At 41.3% G+C, this 22,966-nt stretch overlaps 1 protein-coding gene across 3 annotated transcripts in view; it reads right to left on the bottom strand.

Annotated features, from left to right (window-relative positions):
• Positions 1–9,259: 9,259 nt before the first annotated feature.
• The window catches only part of ELMO1 (engulfment and cell motility 1), a 314,729-nt gene continuing 301,022 nt past the window's right edge, over positions 9,260–22,966 (bottom strand). For all 3 annotated transcript variants that reach the window (XM_018075779.2, XM_018075781.2, XM_018075780.2), the window contains 3 exons: positions 20,560–20,642; positions 15,095–15,172; positions 9,260–10,594 (listed from right to left, as the gene is read on the bottom strand). In XM_018075779.2, coding sequence (XP_017931268.1) covers positions 10,394–10,594; positions 15,095–15,172; positions 20,560–20,642 — 362 coding nt within the window. In that variant the 3' untranslated portion in view covers positions 9,260–10,393. The remainder of the gene's footprint in view (positions 10,595–15,094; positions 15,173–20,559; positions 20,643–22,966) is intronic.

The following is a 22,966-nucleotide window of genomic DNA, read 5'->3' as shown; positions in this document are numbered from 1 at the left end:
TACTTGACCTCACTGTCTGGCGAGGGCAGGGACCACTGAACTCTGGCTACTGGCCCCACTCGTGTGTCCACTGCTTGGCCCCTCGGCTTCTCAGGTGTAACCCAGTGTTGTGGTACTGTCTGAAAGAGAGGAACAAGACCACAATGTCATCCCCTGTCCATGAAATGGTCATGCATGCACTTGCTAGGTCTGTTCCCAGGATGAACTGTTGCCTGCAACTAGAAGCAGGCTGGTTACTGCAGAGGGTCTGGGGAGAGGGCAAACCAAGCTGAAAGAGCTGGTGGGGACCAGCTGAAGCCTTTGCCAAAAGATCACATCTCTGCCTACCCTGGCAAGGGGATGATTCATCCTTTGCCTCCTCAAGCAGCAAAATCCCCTACTCCTCCTGATGTAATTTTCTCCCCTCTTCTTCCAAGTTGTTCTGTCACCCATGGATGAAACAAGCAAGCATCCATCCCTAGAAGGTGCATTTTGGCTGAGTTGAATCTGCAGCACTGATAGGCAACAAATGCCATGTCTTAGCTACACTGTGAAAAAGCCATCAGAGATTTTCTGAATACTCTTGCTGCTTATGTTGCAGTATAAGATCCAGTAATTCCCCTCTGCTGGGGATTTGGAAAGTTTTGCACCTCACCAAAGTCAGCTCTTGCCCTGCAGGATCAGGCCCTAGACTGAGTATAAATCAGCCACAGGTGCTTGAATTAAGAGAATTAATCAATAAGACCTTCCCATCCCCTGGAGGTTCAGATGACAAAGAGGAAGGTACAGTACAGGCCAACAAAAACCACAATATATTAATCCTACATTTGTCCTAAGTGTGACAGATGGCTGGGAGTTATTCTTTGTGTTCATACCAGGGTGAACTGATGGGAGTTTATTCTCTGTTTGCAGGGAACAGTTCATGCAAGACATTAAATTTCCCAATGCCATTACTAAATCCCAGGATCCTCTTCATGAGTTATTCAGCACCTGTTGCTCCTGTCTTGCACACCGGTTTTATCATCCTCACATCCACCTCTGTCTTTCAGAGATGAATATTTATTATCTTCATTGCAACAGTAGAATCAAATCCTCTCTTACTTTACTAATGCAGTTCATTTCTTGAAGATAAGCATACCTATCTCCCAATGTGTGCTGGAAGAAGAAACAGAGCATTACCAAACTGGCTGAGAGGCAGGGATGGCTACCCACGGGAGTCTGCATTAGCAGGCTTCAGAAGCTGGAAAAGTGTAAAGAAGGTTGATGGAAATTGGCCTTCACTAACATGTTCAAGAGGCTGGAAAATGCCTTTTTTTAATGTGCTAATGTATCAGCAAGAGAATTATCAGTCCATTAATAAATGGGCAACACCTACGAGTTCTCATTTCACCATACCATAATTTTCTTTTGTTTTTTTTTTCAATACATGGAATAAAATTGTGTTCCTACAGCATCTTGGGTGCCATGATATGCTGTTAGTAAGACAAGACGGTCTCAGTAGCACTAAGATGCTTAATTTCCATCAGGAACTTGGCCAACCAGGCAGTTACAGACATGACTTCTTTCTCTTCACAGTATGGAAAGTGCAGCTTCAGCCCCATCCAGCAATTATGGAGTGCAAAGGAGCCACCTTTGGGCTCCTGGATTTGGCACAGGGTGTGAGGGGTTCACACACCACAAGGATGCTGACGACATCAGGAACCGCTTGCTCCCACAAGATAACTTCCCTCGACAGCCGCCCCACTCAGCAGCATGACTGGGGAGCCATTAGGTGACTGGAGATGCTCCCACAAGGCAAAGTCACTTTTTTCAGCTCTCATGGAGGAATTATTGTACTGGGCAGATAGTGCAAAGCCATTCAAAATGCCTCTTCTGGAGCACCCCTCCACCAAGGAATCATGCCAAAATATCTGCCAGTACCTCTGCTGGGGGGATCAGCCCTGCAGAGCTGTTGTAGCAGTACCCTGCTCAACCCCTGCAAAACTCAGCATTAAGGGTCTATCAAACCTCATCAAAACATGAGAAGGAAGCAATCCCCCGCCTTTCCCCACACCTCCTTTCCTGTCATTGTATAAACCTCTACAAAATTACACTGTGTAAAGCACCATAAAATTGCAGGTGGCAATTCCGTGCTGGCAAGGGTTCACATGGCACAGTAGACACCTGATGTCCACCCTGGAATAGATAGGACAGCTTGCAGGGTGTTTGTGCTCAGGTCCAAGTAGACTCCAGCACTGCTGATGGCTGTGTTTAATTTCTTTGCTATGCATGAGCAAATTTATTAAATCCACAACACTCTTTTTTTTTCCCCAGACAGGGTGATCTGAACGAATACTCACCAGTCACTTGACTAATTAGCTTAATTCAGGAACCCATCTTCAGAAGCCTGTTGCTGAGAAGCCTCCTCAGTTCTGGGAATATAAAAGTGACTTGGGTTTGATTAAAATCGAACCAAACCAATGAAGGCAATCACTACTTGCTTTCCTTCCCCTCTCCCCCCCAAAACCAGCTTTGACTCATGGCTGCAGCCAGTCCTCTGTATGCTACAATAGTCGGGGGATTGGACTGCTGTTTTCATCAAATCAGTTTATCAGAAATGCATTTAGGTGAAAATACTGCCGTTCATTCTGCCTGAGTTTCTGATGTCAGAGTAGTTACATGTACCTTTTTGCTGCAAGTCAGTTATATGGCCAGGCAGGATGGTCTTCCTCAGGCCATGGAGGTTTGGTGAGGAGATTCTAGGGCTGCACTAAGGCCAGGATTTCTGATCAGTGGAGGGTATCCAGACTGCTGCAGTTTGGTTTCTTTTTTGAGGAAAAAAAATCTTCCAATAAAAAGTGAAAAACTAAAAAATAATTTTAAAAAAAATTAACAAATTAGCACTTTGTTTAAATTACAATTTTTTTATGGCACTTTAAGTCTTTGAACTCAAAAAGGGCCCTAAACACTAATTCTTTTCAGAAGAACCATGACCCAGTTGGGACAGTCCAAAAGTCATCAGCAGGAAATTTCAGTTACTTGAGCTGCTCAGTTTCCCTTACTGAATCAATAATTTAGCTGAATTCACACAATTTTTGAAACTTCCTTCCGTGGCATTTTCCAGCAGAACCACCGACACTTTCCTGGCCAGCTCAGCATCACACCAGTGGTCCCCTTGCTTTTCTGCTGGGTGGAGTATCCACACTGGCACCATGCTGCTTCTTTCAGTGGATTCAAGGTGATGAAAACACAGTGATGTAGCTCACCCATGCTAACAGGGCACTTCCACAAGGCATAACAGCCTTGGTTTAAAATAATAATAAAAATCTAAAATAAGGTTGCTACCCTCATTTCATCTTTGTGTCTGAGCATGCCTGCAGGTATACAATATTTTTTGTGGTCTCATTCATGTTGCCCCAACCTCCTCTCCTCACATCCTCTCCCATCCAGCCCTGCTAACCTGCCAGCCTCCATCAGCTCTGATGTCCTCTGTTCCCTCTCACTTCAATGCTGCCCACTGGAATATCTGACACTGCCAAGCACTACATGTGCTGGTTTCAGACTGGTTTCCTGGGAAAAGGGTACTGGAGCACTTGCACCCTTTATGGGTGCGTGTGCATGTGTTTGTGTGTGTGCATACACCTGCACTTGGGTGAAAACAACCTTATCAGGGGTGCTGCAGAGGTCACTCACAAGCCAGCCCATTTTAATGCCTCAACCTCAGTTTTCAAAGGACCTTAATCTGTACCGGAAATGAGAGAACCAAGCATGTAAAACAAAGCTTGACTGGGTTGTACTATTTGGGATAAATCAAATGGTGGATAGGTGTAAGGTTTCACTGTAGCCACCCTGGGCTGGGGACAGAAAGGGGGAACCTAGGGCTTTGAGAGATGTCAGAGACTGACAGAGGGTATCGTGAGTCAAGCAACATGTGCAGAGGAACCTGTGCGGGTGAAAAACAGCTGAAATAATCCTACTGGTGCTCTTTAAATGTCATATTCCTGGCAGAGAAACCTTTCACATGTTTGTCTGCTCGCATCTCCAAGATTTTCAAATGCACCAGGCTTCTGCTGCTTGTGGAGGGAATGGGAAGCCGTGCCCTGGGAAAACCCTGTGGACAAGCCATTTTCCTCTGGGAAAGATGCAAGCAGTCAGCAGCTTTGCACAAGGTACTGTGCCTGCATCCTCAGTGTCCTCATTTTAAGCATTTATGGAAAACTTTCTTTTGAAGCCTGGCAGATTCTTACATGACTTTTCCCTACTTCTTCAAAACCTACCCTGACAATGCAAACTCCCTGCTAATTGGCAGGGAATGAAGTCCCACAGACTCAGCCTCCCACGTGCATGCGGCCTGCTGGTGGGAACAGCAAAGATCTTCAGGGTGCCTTCGCCCCTTGGGGCAGGTAGGTGGGAAGAGAATATTAAATATGAGGCATTTCAAGAGAAATTGAGAGGATAAGGACTTACCTCATAAAAAAATGCTGCCTCTTACTAAACAAAAGACGACCAGCCTCCCTCTCCCTAACAACAACCCGGAGGAATCCCAAAACATAATCAGTTTAGGCTGAAACACCATGTTGCCTACAAGATTAAAATTAGACTCATGAGGTTTCATCAAGGAAGAATCTAACTATGGCACTCAATCAGGCTGCAAAAATCCTCTAATAACAATGGAAATAAAGTCATTCAAGACAGATCCTTAAATATCACAGGAAAGAAAGCCTGCCCTTGGCTGCATCCCTTGGCAAACTTACATTAGGTATCTCTTTTCCCTCTCCTCCTCTACATGCACTGATGTCTTGTGGCCATACCCTCCCTAGGCTGGAACTACAGGCCAGCATCCTGCTTGGAACACACAGCACTGGGTCACCCAGCTTTGTGGCTGTCCCATAGGTCACATGTTATAGGAGATGGTCTATAAACAAGAGGCAAAAAGGATGAGAGAGCATTTGCATGAACCTCCCCAAATGAGAGTCTTGTTCGGCTCTTCCAAGAGAGTATAAAACCACAACAGCTACTGTTCTCTACATGGCACCTTCAAAGAGGTGGTTACAGTAAAACTGAGAAACTCTGTGTTGAAAAAACACATCAGATTAGAAAAGTCTCCTACTTCCAACAGCAACCTCTCCACTTGGAGAAGGACGGCTAAGGAGAGGTTTCCTTTGCCCTACATATGTCCCCACAAGCTAAGCATCACCAGACTGGCTCTGCTCTTCAGTGACATTCAAAGTCTCCCAGAAAGAAGTGAAAATAAAGTGTAAATATATGTCACTAAATGAGTTTGAAACAGTCTCCAGTACTTTCTAACCTTGCCCTCATGACAACGTTCATGCCGCAGGACAACGTTCCCTGATTCAGCACTTTGAAATCACCTTACTATAAAAATTCATGGCTAGCCTTGCCCTAACAAATTTGTGCTTTTGACACCACTCTTTCAAGTTTCAGCCTGATTTCATACAGGAAGGGTTCTTGTTTCAATTCTTTAACCTCTGTGTAAAGTCCCAGAGATGCGTGAAGCAGGAGTGACGTTGAATAATCCGATGGCATCTTGTTCAGTCTTCTGAAGTACCCAGTTACTTCAGGTGATCCAATTACACATCAGACAAAAAAGTCATTATTTGCATAGCATCTGAGCATGTAGGGAAAACTCAGTGACAGATAAAATTACCTTCCTGTTCACACAGACCATGTTCTAGCTAGGTCCATGAGCACCCACCTAAATTTAGGTACGTGTTTATCAGACTGAAATCCAACATCTTCTGCTGCATGGGTAAGTGCTTTGTTAATCAGGGAGCTTGTGTAAGCCATGTGGATGTTTAATATTCAAATACAATTATCATCTAGGGAGGAAGGGAGCACTGAGCAAGTTTCATCCTGATTCAGTAAGCTCTGGGGAAAGCAATGACAGCTCAATCAGCTGTGTAACAAAAACTCTGTCCTATGATTGTCTTCCAGAGTTTTCAGGGATTTTAAATTCACCTCCTTGATGGTGCTGTAAGGAGAAGGGTGTTTTTTTTTTATGTCAGATGCCTAGTATTCCAGGCACCTAAGATATCCCCAGGTCAGTAAGGACTAAATTTATTAGTTTTTTTTTTTAACTCTCAAGAAGAATGGAACAAGAACGGGATAAAATCTCACATTAATCTTATTATGCTCCTTAGATGAATGACTTTCATATGACAGTGAAGCTAATGCCATTTACTTGTCAGTGCAGCAGCAACAGAACAGAGAAGGGGGGATATGGCAGTACAAGAGTGTCCTCCTGCTCCCAACATCTTCCATTGCTGGTTATTGCTCAGGATTAACAGCTTGCACCACTGTAGAGCTGGACACATCAGAGCCATCTCTAATCACTGCAGTACAATGCAATGACAAACAACTAAAGAGAAGATGCTTACAGGGGCATTTTATGCTCATGCCCCTCTCTCCATCTTTCCCTGCCAGGAGGGGATTTCTTTTCTTCTTTCACCCCTCCTTCTTTTGAGAGATGGCCAGAGCCTGTGTGATCGCAGCTGGTGGGCTACAGGGTTGCTGAGGGGACACGTGACATGCCTGCATTAACAGGGAAAACTGATGGAAGAGAAACATTGATGACAAGCACCCTAGGCAAGAAAAATGCAGTTCTGGGTAGGACATGGAGACACAAGAGGATTTCGCAAATAAAGTAATCAGAATCTTGCACGGTCATTTTGCAACACAAGAGAGAGTCAGCACCTACCTGCCACTTTGCATGAGGAGGTTATTTTTCCATGCAAGCTGTAAGGTTTAATAAAAGAGTTCTCCATACTGAAAAAGGAATTGCTTCTGAAAAGAAGTAATAAAAGCCCTGTTTCTCTGACACATAGCTTGCTTTATACAGGATTACTTAGCATTGCTGTTCTTCTCCTTGTCCCTACAAGCAGAGAAAGCAGATGACTTAAGAAGATACATATTTTTCTTGATTCAAGTTTTCTGGTAAAAGAATATATTAACTTTCAAAAGCAAAGTCATTTCCAAAGCAGTAGCTAAAATTAGACTGATTTTTTTTTGTTCTTTCTCCCCTTTATGGCTTTTACAAGCAATTACCCACTTAATGTTTTGAAATTATACCAGAAACTTCAATAGCAATTCTTTTTCCTGTTGCATCTCCTTGAATGTGAGACTTAAAAGCTTTACTGGAACACAGCAGCATGAGCAAATGGATTTGTCATTTTCATTCTCAATTTATTTTTTTTTAAGAATGGGAAGCAGCAGGATATTTGTTCACAATTTAACTTTTTTTTTTTTTTTAAATTTCATAATGACGAAGTGAGCCTATATGACAGCTCTAGAAACTGAAGGCAGGATTCTTCCTTGCACCACGGCCCTTCAAGTTGCTGTGGGAGTTCTTCTAAAATAGCTGCAAGGGCTATTACGCCAACGCATCTTTCGAGCCTCTTCTTTCTTATGGCAGGGTGGGACACGTAGGCGGATACAAATTTAGCATGCCTGCTCATGTGACCATCCCACATGATGCATAACCCATACAAAGAGCCAGGCCATGTGGGGAATTGGGGATCCTGCAAAGTAGGGCTGCAGGAAGCAGTGAGATAGAGCCACGTACCAGTGCTGTGGTATCTATCCGGCCCCAGACCTGGATTGCCCCGGTCAGGCTGCACCCACCCAGGGTAGGACAGGGGCTGATGGGCTGTGTCACCCTTCCAGCCATTTATGCTCAAGAGCCCCGTGCTGTCTGAGTGGTGTTGATGTGTCTCAGTGTAATGTGGATGGGCACGAGATGTTGATACGGAGGGCTGGGCTGCCAGCTCTTCTCGCACCACCTCCCCTGGACTCCTGGGGTGGAGTTAGGGGCACTCACCGTAGTGGAGAAGGCAAGTCTAACCTTTCTCTCCTTGTTGTCCCCCAAAGGAGGGTTTTTGTTTGCTCCTTTCTGACTGTCATGCAGATGCCTACTTGCTAAGGCCACAGCATTGGATTACCACTGAGCCAGCAGTGTTTGTTAGCCAAAGAAACACCTTTCACTCCTAAGTGATAAGAGCCAAACAAAGCAATACACAACTCTGAAATCTGCAAATAAGAAGCAAAGGTTATGTACTGCTAAGCCATCCAGCTGGATCAGGGAAACTAATAAAATAACTCAAGCTCTCTGTTCTGTTCCAAGTTTTGTCTGCATGAAAAGAGGCAGCATCAGTACCTTGTAAAGAAATGTGTTCCTATCTCTCACCCCCAGGACCCCTTTGAAATCCTCAGTGCCAAGCAGTGCCTTTGCTTCTGCTATGTCCTGACTATGACTACCTTTGCTATAGTTTGACAAGGCTTTGCAGAATAAACCGTCTCAAATTTCCACATCTTATGTTGCACATCTCTGTTCTCATTAAGACCGAATCTTCTCTTGGGCCATGGTCCACTGCAACTTCTCCCTCGAGCGTTTAACTCAGAGTTTCTTTTACCTTACTTTACCATCCATTGCCACCTAAACCAACTTATATGTTCTGTTAGATTATGGCATTCATAAAATATGCAAGCACCAGCTTCGAGAAGGCACTTCCTTGGGACCTTCACGCTTGAATTCATACAATGTTCTTATTATCTTTCTCTTTGTTGCACTGCAGGACATAATTTCTCTCCTCAGGTGGTGTGAGGTTAGTCAGGATGTTTGCCCCAGAGCCATCTGGATGGAGCAAAGGTCACCTCAGTTGAGGTCTTCTCTGTCAGAATGGGAATAACCATCTGGGTTTCTCACTAGCACAAGCTCTGATAAAACCCCCTTCACAGTCTTTTTCAGCTGTGTCTGAGCAGGAGAGGAACTCGCATAGAAAAACATCTCTCTTCAGCATGTGCAGTTGGAGGGAAAGGGCTGGTGGGTCCCTCTAGATCTAGACCCAGCACTTTTGAGTGAGACATACTGAACTTAGAGAAATACCTAGAAAACCATGAGGATGAAGGGAATCCATCCTGCAAAACTCAAATGTTCCTCATACAATTATGCTGCAGCCATAAACACTCTCGATGGAGGAAATGGAAATATAGGTAGACAGTTGCTTCAGTAAACATAGGAAAGGCATCAGCCTTCAACTGACCATGAGCACATCAATATGCTGGGATTTTGGATTTCACAAGGATCCTTCTCACAGGAAGGCTCATGTAACCATGGCAATGGTTACTTGATCTGGATGCATCTCATCCTTGTCACCACAAATGAAAAAGTTAAATCAGATGCAGTTAAGAAAGGTTCCACTTTCCCCTCTCCTCTTCGTACCAAACACTTCAGAATTTCTAAGAACCATAAAGAATAAAAGACAACTTCAGAAGAAAAACAAAGTTCCAAGAATCATCACAACTCAGGTTTTTATTCAACAGTGAAGTTGAAGGGAAATATTATTTTTTCCCTTCAGGGCAAATGTTCCAAATGGAAATTAAGTAAAAATATTGTTCCCCAAAAGTACGCACAATGAAATTAGTTTTCATTAAATATATTTGTTTGGCAAAATAAAATAAAAAAATTAGAACCCGTACAAAAAAAATCCCTTGCAAATTTCTAACACTGTAGCAATGACAACAATGTAAACCTGGATGTTTGCCAGTTGTAATTAATTTATGAAAATTGCTGTTGAACTTTGGACCAAGAAAATAAAAATCACTTCAAATAGCAACAAGCCAATTTTAGAGGCAACTGAGGCTTAGGGAATGCTATAGGGATGGGACGCACTGGTGGCTTCATACACCATTTGTGAGAGTGATCTGCTAGTGTGGGGCTATTGTGAGAGCTGGGAGGAAAAGAAGTTAAAAGCTCTTGCAGCATTGCAGCGTATGGTACAGCAAAAACCTGCAGACTTTCCATTCTGGGAGCCGATCACAGTTGAGTGAAGGCTGGTGGCAAGAGTTGAGATGACAGTGAAAAGGATAATGACAGTGACGAATGGTGCAAGCACTGGGAAGCAGTTGAGTTTCATCATCACATTGGATTCAGTTGTGAGCAGACTCTTTTGAGTGTCTGGGGGAATCTTCTGCTTACAGTAGCTGCTTCTGCTCCCTACCCCCCTCCTCCTTCCAGTTAAAGCCTCTGCCCTGCCACATGGGTTTCACAGGCATGCAGTTTGATAACAATGTCCTTTAGTTAAGAATGTTTATTCCAGTATTAAAAATGTAAAAAAAGTCCTTGGGAGGGTGCTTCTTAGTGGCAGTCTTTGCCTTAAGCAAGGCCAATAGCCTGCAATTACAAGGTAATTAAAGCAATGTGGATTTGGATGAGCAATGGGGAAGATGGGAATGAGGAAGGAAGGGATGAAGGGAACAGGAAGGAATGCAGGTGTTTCTACATCCCTCCCCAAAGCCAAAATCCAAGGTGCAAAAGTGGGTTTCTTTTTTTCCTCACACTCTTCTTTTTTTTTTTTTTTTTTAATATCTCTCCAGTTATAATATATTTCCAGTTTCAAAGCAAGTTTCAGTGACTGCCTCAGTTACAGTCATAAACAAAGTCGTAGTTGCTGGGCTCCTTTGGGATAGGTGGGGGAGCATCTGGGATCTGTATATTTTCCAAGTCGAGGAGGCGTAGCTTTATCTCCATGCTGAGCAGTGTGTCTAAGTCATTCCGTGTTAGATCACTCAACATATCCTTCCCAAGGAGGGCGTTCAACCCATCGGTCCATACACAGTACTGCACAGGAAAAGGATAAAAACTGTCATTAATAGACTTTTCATACACAAACTGCTTGTCTGGCCTGGTCCTCTACAGGTATTGCTCCCACAGGGACTTACAAAGAGACCTAAAATTAGGTTGATGAATTTTATTAGCTCATATAATGAAGACGGCATGTTTCACTGAGCTGCTCAGAAAATGGAAAAACAATTCCATAAAAAAGGGAAGAAATGACAGTATTTAGTTGTTTGACAATTTGCTATCTCCTCCAAACTTCCTGTTGAATGTTCTTCGGCAGTTATGGGAGTTATATCTAACCTAGGACAATGAACCTCTGGATAAATCTCCTTTACTCCTCTCATTCTCTTTCCCCAGTACTTATTAAAAAGGCCTGATTATCTTACACTAACTAAACTTTTAATTCCATGACAGTTAATTTAGGTGAACTGAATCTCACCCCCAAATCCTTCTCGACTGTTTATGAAATCTTGTACTATCTAGTTTTATTGTGGTTTGCTTTCCTGTAGATTAAGTGGTATCAGTTGACTTGCACAAAGATAGTCTCACATATCTATGCTTACTTTACGCCTGTTTTACATGAAATAACATATTGCAAAAACAAGTCAGATAATGCTATATCCTTCATAAAAATTAAATGTCAAGCTGCTTGGGTGTAATACTAAATGCTGAAAATGCTGAACTGACCTCTAAAACCTTTTCCTTACTGTTAGCTTTTTCCTAATAGAAGATGCCATCTTTCCCAACAGCTGACAGCTTGTGATAAACGTGGGCTGAATAACCATTTTAAATCAGCAACAAACCCAAGGGAGATTGGTGATCTAGAGTCAACTTCTATTGAATAAGTCACTTTCATTTATTACTACAAGCCATTTATTCAACTATGAACAGAAGTACTCAAATGCTGTCATCTCAAAATAAAGATTTCAATCATGAACTTGTGTCCTAGTTTGCAGGAGAAAAATTAAATCAACTGTAACCGCATTTTTATCTAACAAATACTTCTGCTGGATTTCATGCCAAAAAATGGATTTTAAATTTAGCTGACCATTTGCTACACAATACCGCCAAGTTTAAAGATAGCCATGGTTGACTTCATCCCACAGCAGAAATGAGGATTATTTTTAAGGAAGAGAGAGAAACCCCTCTCTTGGGGTATGTCTTCATTCAAAAAAAGGGCATATTTTAAAAATAGTATGGGTTAACGCACTTCAATATCCGAAGTGAAATCCGACCCATTTAAATCAGTGACAAAACAGTAGCAGAGCAAGGATTTCACCCAGGGTGTTGGCAAGTAAAGCTGCAGCTTTAACATGAGATTAGCTATATAGAAGAGACTTTAGAGTTCAGGCTGTCCTGCTAACAAGTACTAAATAAACAACTTAGCCTGCCAATTCTGGGCTGTCAAAGTGTGCCACTGAAGAGTTTTAAAGCATGCATTTTTTGTGGAGTGTATGTAGAACATCAGGAAAAGAAAGAAGCTATCCTGGAAATGTAGTTATTTTTGAACAGACTATAATCTTTTATGATGGACTTGGAATCTTTCTTTGGGAGAATTTTCCCCAAATTCATTATGAGGAAAGGAACATAAAAGCAAAAGGCTCTGCTCAGGTTACAGAAGCACAGAGCATCCATTCAACAGATGCAGCCCCTGACATAAATCGTCCATCACCTGCTCAGCGAGTATGGCCAGTGCTTTCTCTGGGGAGGAGTCCCAGAGGACTAGAAAGCAGAACTGCAGTTTTCTCCTCTTCCAGATATAACTCATTCAGGGCCCACAGAAACCAAATTCTGGCCACAATTCAGATTAGTGCAATGGCCTGGAAAAGGGGCTTCCTCTCTAATCTACATATTGGCAAGTGCGTCTAATTAAACTCCTGTACATTTTGAGCAGAGAGACATCCTAATGAGATAGTGGAAAAACAGAGGCATTCATTCAGAATCTTTTTTCTTTTTAATATGCAAAAGAGACTAAGATCCACTGAAAAATTAATTTATGAGAGATTCGTTTTCATAAAACTCCAATGAAACCTAATTATGGCCTCCCTCATCAGTTTCTCTGTCAAAAATCAAGGATAAGATTAATCCACCTTTTTGCTATGTAGTTGAAACCAGTTATTATGTATTTAAATGAAAAACAAATACAATGGAGTGATCTCACAGTACTGAATCCTTTGGCTACCAGTAATCTTCAGCAGATGGCTAAGGGAATTGCCAAACATAAGTGTGCAAGAATGAGGTCCAAATCTCAACAATCCTGGTTCAGTAATGAGATTTTATTAAAGAACTGCCTTGGGAGTCAAGAGAGTGGAACTAGAAAGGTTGTGCAGGCTTTATCCATCTGGATGCAGCCCCAAGCAACCTGGTCTGAGCTCATCGCTGACCTGCTTTGAGCAGGAGGTCAGACTGGGGACAGCTCCAAGGTCCCTTACAACCAGAATTATCCTATGATCCTAGTTCAGTTTTTATTTTTAGGATACGCTCAATTCCCACCTTCCAACTTACTCTACAATCATGAGGACTACAGAAGTACTTAAAAAACCCTGCAAGTCTGACCTGATATTGCCATGTACTAACATCATTCCTGAAAGCTTTCCAAATCTTGAGATGCCACCAACAAATCTCCCAGATTGACAGTGCTGCTAAACTAGCACTTCCATTGACAGGCACCCCAGTTACTTTGGTGAAGAGTCACGGGCTTCACAACATGCCACTTTGCCTTTCCTTCTGGGTGCTTCCTCCAAACACGTGTATTTTCTACTTTAATCACAACTCACTTTTCTGCAGACCATGGAAAAGTACAGAGGAAGTGAGATGTCCTTTTAAAAACTTTCATTTGGGAACTGTCAAGTGGCAGCAGAGACAGCTGCCTCTGGCCATTTTTTTGAACATATTAATTTTATTTTGAAGAAGCTGCACAAGATCAGAAAGAGAAATAAAGATGATAGGTGTTTTAACACAATCATGAGTAATTAGGTTAGTGCATGTCACTGCTGCTGCCCGTCAGTGGGGTGCCTTAGCAGGTTTTGAACATTCAGACCATTAAAATCCACTTGTAGCTATAGGCTATATTTGAGATATAGTGGCTGAAAAAATTGTTGATTTTCAAGACCATTTCCTCTTATGAGCTGAAACAGTCTAGAATTCAGTTTCTGGAGAATTTATATCAGAAATCATCGAACATATGTTCTGTTCAGAGGATGAAGACAATTATGCTTTGCTTGGAATTACAGCGGTACATTGTGCCTGGGATCCTATTGCTGCTTTCTCTTATATGAAAACTGACCAGCAAATACTTCTCCGGAATGAACATACTTGAAAATGACACTTAAATATTAATCCATAGAAAAACCCAAATGAGCATAACTGTACTTCCTCTCCTAAAATTAACATTTATTTGAAGGTTTCAGTTCAGAACTGAAAATGTTGAAGCAGCATAACTAAATACACTTAACTGGTAAAACAATGTCATGCACTTTATTAACACTACAGTATAATGCAGCTTAATACAATTTTCTGTAGTTCATCATCTCAACAGTGTTCTGAATTAAGACCAAACGTGATAACACAAAATAAGTGTGCAAATGTAACACCAACTCTTCTTGCTTTAGAAATAAGAAGGATTTTTTTTAATATAGTGCATGCTGCTAAACCTTTACTTGAAAGTTCTTTGAGAGAAACACATCCAATTAGGCTTCCACACAATTAGGCAAATTAATCCCATCACCTCCCAAAAGGCAATGATGTTGTCTGTTTTCTTGTGTTTTCTTGTAAGAGAAGGGAGCAGGGAAGGGATTGTCATTCATCCTTGCTATTGGTATTTACACTGTCTTTATACAAGTGAAAGCCACTGCAAAATGCTTCCCAGTGGAGATGGAAGAGAGAGGGCCTTCTATGATCACCTGTCATGAATAGTCTTAAGCAATGTGACACTAAGGGGATATGCTATTCTGGAGAGCACAAATCTTTGACTTAAATTGAGACCTAACCATGGTATAACCACCCCTGATTATGTTGGCATTGTCAAAATGAGCTGAGACTGGCAGTGATTCTTTGAAAGCTTGGCTGTAAAAATCCCCAGGGTTGAACTAAAGTTTGCTAAAGTGAACACACAAAAAAGTTCTCCAGTGTCTACTAAAGTAGAGTAGACCAAAAGAAATCCATTACATCAGGAAATGATGAGCAAGACCTGTGGAACTGCAAGGTCTGCCTGAGCTCTCTCATTTCTCTTTCTTATGGCTCATATTTCAGGAGGGCTTAAAAATCCTGATCTTTAATACAAATCATGTTCCTTCTGTGGCTCAGATATGCAAGAAAATTGCAGAAGGTCTTGTTCCTACACTAATTCCTTGGCTCTCACTTTGTTTTGAGACATGACACTGATTTAGATGGACCGGTACTCTGGGCCAAGATGCCCATTATGTTCTTACAAAGCTGTCTCTTGCCTTAAAGCAACTAATATGGCTTCAAAAAAATTTCTGTAGTCTGAACTTGACTTACCTCATGCTTGTCTGGAGCAATGAAATTCAGCTGCCCACTTGAGTCATACAATATAGAGAAAGCAAGCTCTAGCACCTCCTGGAACAATACAAAGAAACACATATTAATGCTGTATGAGCGACGTATTCACACATTCATGTCTCTCTTTCTTTCCTATCCCTTATTCCCCAAAACAAGTTGAAAAATAAGTTACGGCACTCTCCTGTCTGGGCAAAGCTGAGCAGTACCAAACCACTGCAAGAGACTGGCACAGCAAGAACTCCACCACAGATGCTTAAGCCAAAATAAACTCACCCACCTCAGTACTGACTGTAGCTCACGGGATCATGGATTACTTTAGCATTTGAGTTTAAATTTGAGCTAGGCAATATAGTGAGGACTGTAATCAACATAATCAATATAATGCATAATAATACACTTGCAACAAACTCTTCATGAAGGCTCACATTTTCTTCCATTTGTATAGATTAAATTTGGAAGTTCTGCAAGGTTTGATTCCCTGTGTCAAAAATATTGCCAGGGCAATTAATATCCTGGTATGTACTTATGTTCTTTTCACTGCTGGAAATGTATTAAATTATTCACTCTCAGGAGATTTCTGTAATTTTGTTTCTACCTGAACCAGAATCAGCAGCCTCAGTCAAACCAAACTGTCTGGGTTATTTAAAGACCCAAATGAATTTCAGGAAAGGAAAAAACAATCATCTTTTTTCGCCCTAAGCATTGAAGCTGGAATTGTAAAAGGTGCCTAAGTGAATTCCTCAAGCACTGACCTTCCCTAAAAGTCACCTGGACCTGGGTTCCTATGGGAAACCAAATCAATCTGAATAAATAATGAACTTCCAGTGACCAGCAGGGAGCATACGAAGATGTTGTCATATTATGGTTATTGCACGCATCACTATGAGTGCCAGTACAAGGATTTTGCAACTGTAAGCTAGCTGATATGAATATATTAACTGTGGAAAAAAGACCCTGCTACATAGTAGAGTGCTGACTTGTAACTATGATCTGTATCACGTGTCCTGTTCTTTTTGCCTCCTGACTTCCTGAGCCCCACCACACTGATGACTTTTGCTGTCTCTCAGCTGACAACAGTCCCTGCACTGCCAGCAGTGACAAGAGAATGGCTTCTGACATTTGCTACACTAAGTTTTAAAATGGAAGAATTGACTGCACAGACTGCAGCATAAATATTGCTCTAGATTTCTACCCCTGATCTCCTGGTCCGAAACTAGACATAGGAATTTGGATTTCAGTAAGGGTTATTTCGGTTTTGTACTTGTGTGATTAAGAGCAGAGTCTGAATCATAAAACTTGCAATCTTTATGGATAAGTTTGGATGTTAGAGGTCAGGCTTCTCATGGGAAATATTCTTGGTTTTCTTGAGTTTAGTTACTAGGTTCAACTTGCTGTATTGCCAGGCTACAGGAGACAAGGCTGTGTTAAATCCCCATGGAAGGTGCAGATACTAATAGTGCTGGTGCAATCAGCAAACAAATGGCTCAGGGCTCACAGAGCCTTTCTGTGTTGTAGGCATGTCTCTCAGCCACACCTTATTAAGAGTGATGTTCCTCATTACAGAAACAGATCTACCTCTGCCCACATGAACCTGGCATTATCCCCTCAGATAGTGTTATAAATTATTGGCAGAACATGCCAAGTAATGCAACTAAGGTTGTGAAAATAAAATGTAGCACCGAAAAAAGGGCTTGTACTGCTATACTATGATGTTCCTGAAGGTCATTTGCTATACTATGATGTTTCATAGAGGTCAACAATCTTACAAGCCTGATCTCTGTATATTTGTCCTTTGGGAAATTCCAAGGAATTTAATTTCTTCACCTCAAAGAAAGGAAAAGGAGAACAAAAATCTCTACTTGGAAGAGGAATATATCAGGGAGCCAAAGTTTTGGTCATTTCCAGTCAGGTAGAGAGTGAGAAAAGACTACACCTTAGGGCACCAAGCTTCCCTTTCTGGGGAAAAGTGTGAGTTTGGCAGCCCTGGCTACCGTTCAGCTTCTTTGCTGGCTTCTGTGCACACTAAAGGCTTAGGAATTACAACTTCCAGGTGGCAGCATCACTGTCACCTTATACATAGCAAACTGTCAAGGAAAATGGAAGCTTAAGGAGCTGGAGTTGCCAACTGGCCCTCCACACTGATAGTGGTCTCAGTGGTTGAACTGGTTGACTTGTCAGAGACCCCACCTGCTTTCGTTACATTATCATCAATGACAAGGAGGAACTGGTAATTCTTAAAAGAAAACTGGTCAGTCTGTATCAGCCATCTGTGATTTTCTCTTCCCTTTTCTGTTCTACTTCTCAGCCTTTCTCAAAGTAATTTTCCACTCCAGCCTTTTTCACCACTTTCTTTTTCTCTCTGGTCTTTTTTTCTCTCACATTTTCTCCACCTTGTTCCTTCTCTCTTTGTTTTGTTTTCCTCCTCCCACACCTCAGTCTGCTGAACACACTCCTTTGGCACTCCTAACTTCTTCCACCCTTGCACAAGTCAGACCTCTCCTTCCCTACACGCTTCTCAAAGGTGGCAATATCGGGACCCACGATGTGCCTCTCTTTTGAACTGTGCTGAAAACAGGGAATAAGAGACTCTGCAACTGCAGGCTGATACTTCCCACTCCTTGGTTTCAGCTCTATGGGGAAAGCTGTTGTAGGTAGTAGGAAGGGAAGGTTACTCTCCTGTGCCCAGAGCTTCTCTCACCCCCAGTCTCCTCTGGCCCCTGACACGGGCCAGAGACAAGCTATTTTTCATGAACAGGCATTTTAGGTGCTTGTGGCTGAGCGATCCCATACAGATGGAATGACCTCACTGTGTTCTGCCTACTCTGTCTTCAACAGCCTCAAAACTCCCACGTCTTTACTGAAGGCTGAGACCTTGCCATGTTGAGTTTTCTTGCCAGAGTCAGAAGATCCACCCCAAAGAACCACCTAGACAGGCAGTGGCAGGGAACTTTTTTAACCAACGTGAAATAGAAGAGAACCTTCATTCAACAGGGAAGTGAGTAGAACCATTTCAGCTGACTATAAAGGTACAAAGCCTGAAACCTGCCACATCTGCAAATAAATGATGATAGAAGAACACTTTGAAATATCTGGCAATGTTTTTTCCAGATTCCCTCATGCTTTCTTTTGAAGACTGCAAAATCTATTTAATTTCTTTAAAATTCACTAATATGACTTAAGAGTCAGAAATGAGGACTTAAAAATTTAACCTAATTTAAAAACACAAGCAAGATGAACAACAATGGATTCAGGTCTGGTCCTATCAAGTCGTTCCAGCTTCATATGCATGCAAATTCCAATTCAGTTTAACTCTTATTTACTTCTAAATCATCCCACTGGAAAAATAATGGCCATGTGCTGGCAAATGGAGAGACACTGAAGCCTTTGTTATGGACATTTTGCCAATTCCAGCTATGCTCGTAGCATGGCATTCTGCCAGTCAATTTTCTTTTCTGTCAATGAATAAACATTAAGGTGGTTGTTATATATGTACAAAGAAAGCACAGCATCAAAAGGTCTCTTAAAAAATACATCACTGATTGTGAAATTTCAGAAAGTGAAAGGTTTCATACACTAAATTCAGCTGAATTGTGTTCTGTGTGTTGTTTTTTTAAAATTTTAATTTCATTATCCATATTAACTTGGTACACTGCAAACAACGATGTGTTATTCCTATGATGTCAGTTAAGCAGTTGCAATGTTGTGCATGACAATTTGATTGGGATGATAGCTAATTTCAAAAACTTTGTGCTTCCCAGAGGAAGAAACAAGGAATTGAGGAAATAAAAAAAAACCCCAACAACCAAACCATCAAAAACCCTGCACCACATCGGAATTAGCAAAAACATCAAAATTATCATTGCCTTGGTCACAAACAGAATGCTCCAGGCAAGGATGCAGCCATGCCATCTATCAATTCCTGATTTTCATATTCTCAGGCAGAAATTTTATACCAGTCAAAAGCAATTTTACCTAAGGAAGTGGGGCCACGCTGAGAGCTGAGGACAAACTGATCTGCAGCACTGCTATTTAGCATTAAATACTATCTAGACATTACTGCTTCATAATGATGACACATTTCCATCACTGCCACCCACTGCTTTCCATCTTTCTGTTTTGTGTGGACATATGAGTGCTAGGACAAGGAAGAACTCAAAATACTTTATATGCATCATATAAATGCACTAGCCAAATGCTGTTGATGGTTCAGCTGTAATATGACGTAGGAGTCGTACGCAATCTATTGTGCTCCTGTGTGTGTGTTTGTGCCCTGATTCAGAAAATCAACAAGGAAAAAAAATACTCCCGGGACTTTTTCCTCACTTGGCACGACTTTTTAATTTCCTACCACGTAAAACCAATGCTGAAAGGAGATGACGGTATCCTGAGAGAATTAAAGCAACTTCTGTGTATGAGAAACAATTGCAAAAAATACTCAAGATGCTCTGCCTATCTGTCCATAGTAAAGGAAAGAAAAGTTGCAGCTCTGAAAGTGAATTTTATTCTCAAAGTGTTGAAGCAGGAACTCTTCACTATTTTGTCCATCAAAATCTCTTTCTGGTTGGACCCAAAATTTCTCAGTTTCAGATAACTAGAAATTCTGATTCAAGTCTTCTGATCTGGTTCCCAGACCTCTCAGGGTGTTGTTCTAGGTCAGACTGAACACCAGTAGAGTCTCACTGCTTCTTGTAAGGTCAGAGAGCACCACCTGATAGAAAATTTACAACCATACCTCATATAATACAGTATGAAACCTTCACCTCTAAAGATGCCAGAATTTGGAACTCTACTTCTTCTTGATGTGGTGACCATTCCTACAAACAGAAACTTGGCAAGATTCTGGCACTGTATAATTTTAGTGCTACTGTTAGCTTACAGTTCTTGATCTGAAACTCTGAAAGGCAGCATAAATCTAATTTAAGGTGAGTATGGTTTCCTACACATTATTTCCCAAATGCAGTGCTTAATACATCTTTACACGCCTCATTAATTGCCTAGGATTTACCTTACATCCTTTTGTTCACAATTGTTCTTCTACCTGACTGGACCTGACGGTATCATCAGCTGGACATTAACTGCAATTTTAGCAGGTTTCACTGAATGTGAGCTCATCAGAGAACCAGGAACAAACCAGTTATTTACCAGAGACAATATAGGAGCAGGTACCAACAGTCATTGTTGCTTTGCTTTAGAGGTAGAAAATATCACTACTAAAGACTATTCTAACTGCTCACACAATGCACATCTGCCATGAAATATGAATGAAGGAGGGTTAGGCTGTCCCAATAATTTAACTCAAATGGTCTGAGGTGAAAACAAAGGGTGTGCATACATGAAAACATGGCAGGCTGGAATGAAAAATACCTGTATTACTTCAGGGAAGGTCAAGTTGACAAGCTTTGTATTCTGCACAGTAAGTGTTCATAACAACTTGAGAACTATACCTTGTTTTGTTTAAGAGCTCCTTTCTCCTTCATGTGTGGGCAGTCTTTCCCAGTCACAACAGCTTTTATATCTGCCACTGGCACTGCATTAAAAAGAAACAAAATCAAAACCCAGAAAATTAATTATAACCAAGGTGTGTAAAAGCTACAGGGTGTAAAAAGAGGCAAGACTGATGTGTTAAAATTGCCATTTCCTTTGCCATTTCCAGCCTTTTGTAAGAGAGAAAACTGGAAGAAAACAACTAAAATAGGAACTAATGAGTCTTGACAAAATCTCAAGCATCTGGATAAAAATCTGAGAATGCTTTTTCTTGCCTATTGAGACTACTTTGGGTAAGAGTGTTTCATATAAATGTGTTCATGTGTCTGGACAGTATTTATGCGTACTCCTGTGTATCAAAAACATATAGTTTTCTGCCTTACTAATGTAATACACCTGCTCTGTTGTTGCTCTTTCCTAGGCATTCAGGTAAAGTCTCTGCTGGAGAGAGCTTGCTGGGCAAGCTGGACCCTGTCGCACTCACTTAAAGCTTTTAAAGCCTGTATGACTTTTTAAAATAGTTTTCTATTTCACTCCCATCAGCAGTTTAGTTGCTTTCTGGTACCAAAAGGAATAAGGAATACTAAGGCTTATAATGAGCCATTCCAATTGCTTTAAAATGTGAAGTGATCAGAAATAACTGGGGAAAAAAGAAGGTAAGAAAAAAATACTGGAATCTGCTGCCGCTCAGAGTCACTCACAGAGTGAGGCCACTAAAACATAAAAATAAATTTCTCTGAGTTTCAAGCAAAAGTCAGTTTTTCCAAGAGTAATTACATTATGGGAATCTATATGCTCCACAATACAATATGGTCACTAAGTGACAGTTTCTACAATCCATAAATAATACATTATCCTTGTGGCTGCGTAAAAGCATTGTATCTGTAGAACCGCATAATAATATGAAAATCTGTTACTGCCCAGTTCTTTACAAACTCTAATGGAAATACTGGGGAGGAGGAATACATTTTCTCTTCTACTGGATACAGCAGCACTATGTATTTTATGACAGATTACCTCAGCACTATGGTCAAATGGATAGCATGAGATATAATAGACATTTTTAAAGGACTTGCTTTGCATGAAAAATGGAAAGAGGAAATCATTTGCTCTTCACTACTCAACTCTCCTGCCCTTAGTCTCAGCATTTTATACTGTGGGCTTGCTGAATTTTTATGTCTCTGAAACTCCCCTACTTTTTGGTGAAGAAGAGATATTATTTTTGGGAGGAGAGAGTTTATCCTAGGATAAACTGGGAAGTAAAGGAGATATTTGACTGCAACTATGGTAGAAAGGTCTTCTTAAGAAGAAAGAGTTCCTGCCACTTGCTGAAGATGCCCAGAAAAACAATTTCTCTGTTTGCATAAGGCAGGGTTTTCTGAAGTTAGATCTCTCAACCAAGAAAGATTTTCTCCAGGTTTCATACACTTGATCTCTGTGATCTGGAATGCAGTTACTATGGGAGATCACAGGCTGGCGTGACATCCTGATCTTTATGTATCTGGAACTTGGCTTATTCCTTGCTTTGGAAAAATAGAATCAAAGACTTAAGAAGGTATCAGAAGCTGACTAGAAGATGCTGGAGGGCATGAGCACAGATGTGATGTGCTCACAACAGATGAAACCCCAAGAAAGAGGACGATTGTTTTCTGTCCCAGATGGAGTCTGTGTGGCTTGTTAACTCTGCCAGCCTGAAGAGAAGGGTGACATTCAAAGAAGTGAAAAGGTTAAAAAACCCCACATTTATTTTTGGAGATAAACACCATTCAGGCTCGACAAGGAGCACACAAAATGCCCTATGCTGCTTCTCTTGGTCTTGTTTTCTTACCCACCTATTCTCTTTCATCCGTTGACCTGTTTCCAAATGCTGACAAGTTGTCACCATATGCAGACTTCAAGAGTCCAAAAATCAATATAAGTCTATTAAAAAAAAAATCAGAATATTTCTGAAAAGTATTCAGTAAAATTCCCAGGCCAGTTTGGTCTGATACAGTTTCAAACAATAGTGCCGCTTTATAACCTCGTGTCTTGCAATATTCTCAACTTTGTTTAATTAAACTCTATCTAATGTGGGTAGCACTGCGGTAAATCTTATATCCTTCATAGGCTGAAAACCTGAGACATTGATGAAATAATCATCTCTTTGTCAAACTGCATTGGTGTCTGCTCTGCCAGCAGGCATGCAGAGGGAATATGTGGGTCTGGCCCAGTGGTTTCTAAAGTAAGAGCTTTCTGCCCCCATGGAATTCTGACATTCCTGAAGAGGCTCAAGAGCCTATAGAAAATGCACATGCAAGATGAAGCTCACAGTCAGGTTCAGGGGTTTGTGCATGGAAGCATGTCAAAGCAAACAAATCTGGGAATTGC

This window comes from Manacus vitellinus, unplaced genomic scaffold (assembly GCF_001715985.3).
Source record: "Manacus vitellinus isolate BGI_N305 unplaced genomic scaffold, ASM171598v3 scaffold_3_pilon, whole genome shotgun sequence".
NCBI lineage: Eukaryota > Metazoa > Chordata > Aves > Passeriformes > Pipridae > Manacus > Manacus vitellinus.
This window is presented reverse-complemented; position numbering and strand designations above follow the sequence as displayed.